Consider the following 2,500-nt stretch of genomic DNA (forward strand, 5'->3'; position numbering starts at 1 on the left):
ACAATGCTCACTCAGCTTATATTGAGAGTATAAAATCACGCTTGTTCAAAAGTTTGGAACAGAAAAAATGATAAGCTTTTATATGATTTTTAAAAAAAATATTTGTAATTAAATTTTTTAGGTAATGATAAAACTTGTTGATTTAACAGTAAAACTCCGTCTTCCTTATACTTATATCCTTATACGAAGTACTTACATAAAATATAAGTATTATGTCACCTGTTTTCTGGATGTTTCTGTTTTGCTGTTTTGTCAGCATTTTTCCATTTTGCACTAACATAATGAATGAACAGTTTGAAGTCGTTACAGCTAATTTCAATAATGGAATAATGGAAAATAATGGAAACATTTTAACCAAGTGCGCGTGAAAACACAATGTGAATATAAAAATGTGCAAATGAAATGGGAATAGAAAATTAGGAAACAACTATAAGAAAGTTAAAGCTTCTGAATATTTTTAATTTTGTAACAATTTCAAGTAAGATTTATTTGATTTATTGTTAATAATATTCCACACATCGTTTATAATAAAAATAAATTTTCATAATGGAGATTTTTTTAAATTGATTTTTGTATATAGTATAGGTTTTTTATTAACTCGTATTTATCTTAAATTAATTAAAAACGTTTCTGCTGTTTAGAATGTCCGCAATCAAGGATATTTCAAAAGGAAACAAAGTAATGTTGTCAACATTTATGAAATGAAAAGTTGAAGAGGTAATAGGCATTAGAATTGAAATTACCGACGGAATTACATACCTTATTGAAATATACTGCAAAGTTTGTACAAGAAATAGGGAAGCCGTATTACAATTCAATTTCAAAATTGAAAAAGAGGAAAGACCGCTGACAACAGTTGAGGGGAAAATCTGTTATTTAACTTACAACTAATAGTTTTGAAGAAGAATTTCAAATTGTTCTTGTGTTATAATCTACTAATTTTTTTTTACATTAAAAAAAAGCGTTATATAAATAAGAAATCATAAAAAAATATATTTAATAATTATTAATTAATTTACAAAAAAAATTGCAATTATACACGCTCGGGGGCCCCGACCCCGAGTGTGTATAATTGCGCTCGATGACAACATGTTATAATTTTACTAGCGTAACATGCTTGGCGATTTTATTCATCACAAGCCCTGTATATATGTGTGTATATATATATATATATATATATATATATATATATATATATATATATATATTATACATAGTGATTTTATAGGTTCTTTGCATCTTTTAATTTAATTTTTATCTAAATTACATTTTATCTTATATTTATTTCAACTAATGATAATAATAATAATAATAGTAGTATTAATTCTAATATATCAATAAAAAATAACATTATTGATAGTAGTAATAATGAAATTATTTTTATTTTAATATATCACTAATAATTATTCCATTGTTGTCATGTTTAATTGATAGTTTAAAATATAGTATTGGCTGATGGGTACTCGCATGACTGCAAAAGACTAGAGAAGTAAGAAGTTTTTTTTTTGTTTTTATTATTGTTTTTCATTTTGTTACCTTTTGTTACCTCTTGTTACCTCTTGTTACCTCTTGTTTTTCATTTTGTTACCTTTTGTTACCTCTTGTTACCTCTTGTTTTTCATTTTGTTACCTTTTGTTACCTCTTGTTACCTCTTGTTTTTCATTTTGTTACCTTTTGTTACCTCTTGTTTTTCATTTTGTTACCTTTTGTTACCTTTTGTTACCTCTTGTTACCTCTTGTTTTTCATTTTGTTACCTTTTGTTACCTCTTGTTTTTCATTTTGTTACCTTTTGTTACCTTTTGTTACCTCTTGTTTTTCATTTTGTTACCTTTTGTTACCTCTTGTTTTTCATTTTGTTACCTTTTGTTACCTCTTGTTTTTCATTTTGTTACCTTTTGTTACCTTTTGTTACCTCTTGTTACCTCTTGTTTTTCATTTTGTTACCTTTTGTTACCTCTTGTTTTTCATTTTGTTACCTTTTGTTACCTCTTGTTACCTCTTGTTTTTCATTTTGTTACCTTTTGTTACCTTTTGTTTTTCATCTTGTTATTATTGTTTTCATCTTGTTATTATTGTTTTCATCTTGTTATGGCGATTATTGGGAAATTAAGAAAACGGAACTTCTTCCTTTTTTTTAATTTCCCATAGTTTATCTTTATCACTAGAAATTGTTTATCGTTTTCATTCGAAAAACTGTACTGTTTTATTTCGTTTATGGAACTTAGCAAAGACTTAATATTTTTTTTTGGTTTAAAGTAAAACCTTTTTTTGTATCTGTTAATACTGTATTTAAAAATACAAAATATTTAACAAAATATAAGTTAAAGAACATAAAGAAATATAAGCTAAAGAAAACAAGTAGAAAATAAATAAATTTCTATAAAGATTTTTTTTTTTATAAAGAAAGTTGACTTTGTTTCTAGTCTATAAAAACTACATGCTTTTTAGTAACTCTCAAAAAAGACTATAAAAGTTTATAATATGTAAACTAATCATGA

General features: G+C 25.0%; 1 protein-coding gene across 1 annotated transcript in view; it reads left to right on the forward strand.

Moving 5' to 3' along the window:
* Positions 1–2,500, forward strand: part of LOC136090440 (sorting nexin-5-like) — a 70,840-nt gene that overhangs the window by 31,882 nt on the left and 36,458 nt on the right. The window contains exon 4 of the mRNA XM_065817095.1: positions 1,447–1,489. Coding sequence (XP_065673167.1) covers positions 1,447–1,489 — 43 coding nt within the window. The remainder of the gene's footprint in view (positions 1–1,446; positions 1,490–2,500) is intronic.

The sequence above is a fragment of the Hydra vulgaris genome, chromosome 14 (assembly GCF_038396675.1).
Source record: "Hydra vulgaris chromosome 14, alternate assembly HydraT2T_AEP".
NCBI lineage: Eukaryota > Metazoa > Cnidaria > Hydrozoa > Anthoathecata > Hydridae > Hydra > Hydra vulgaris.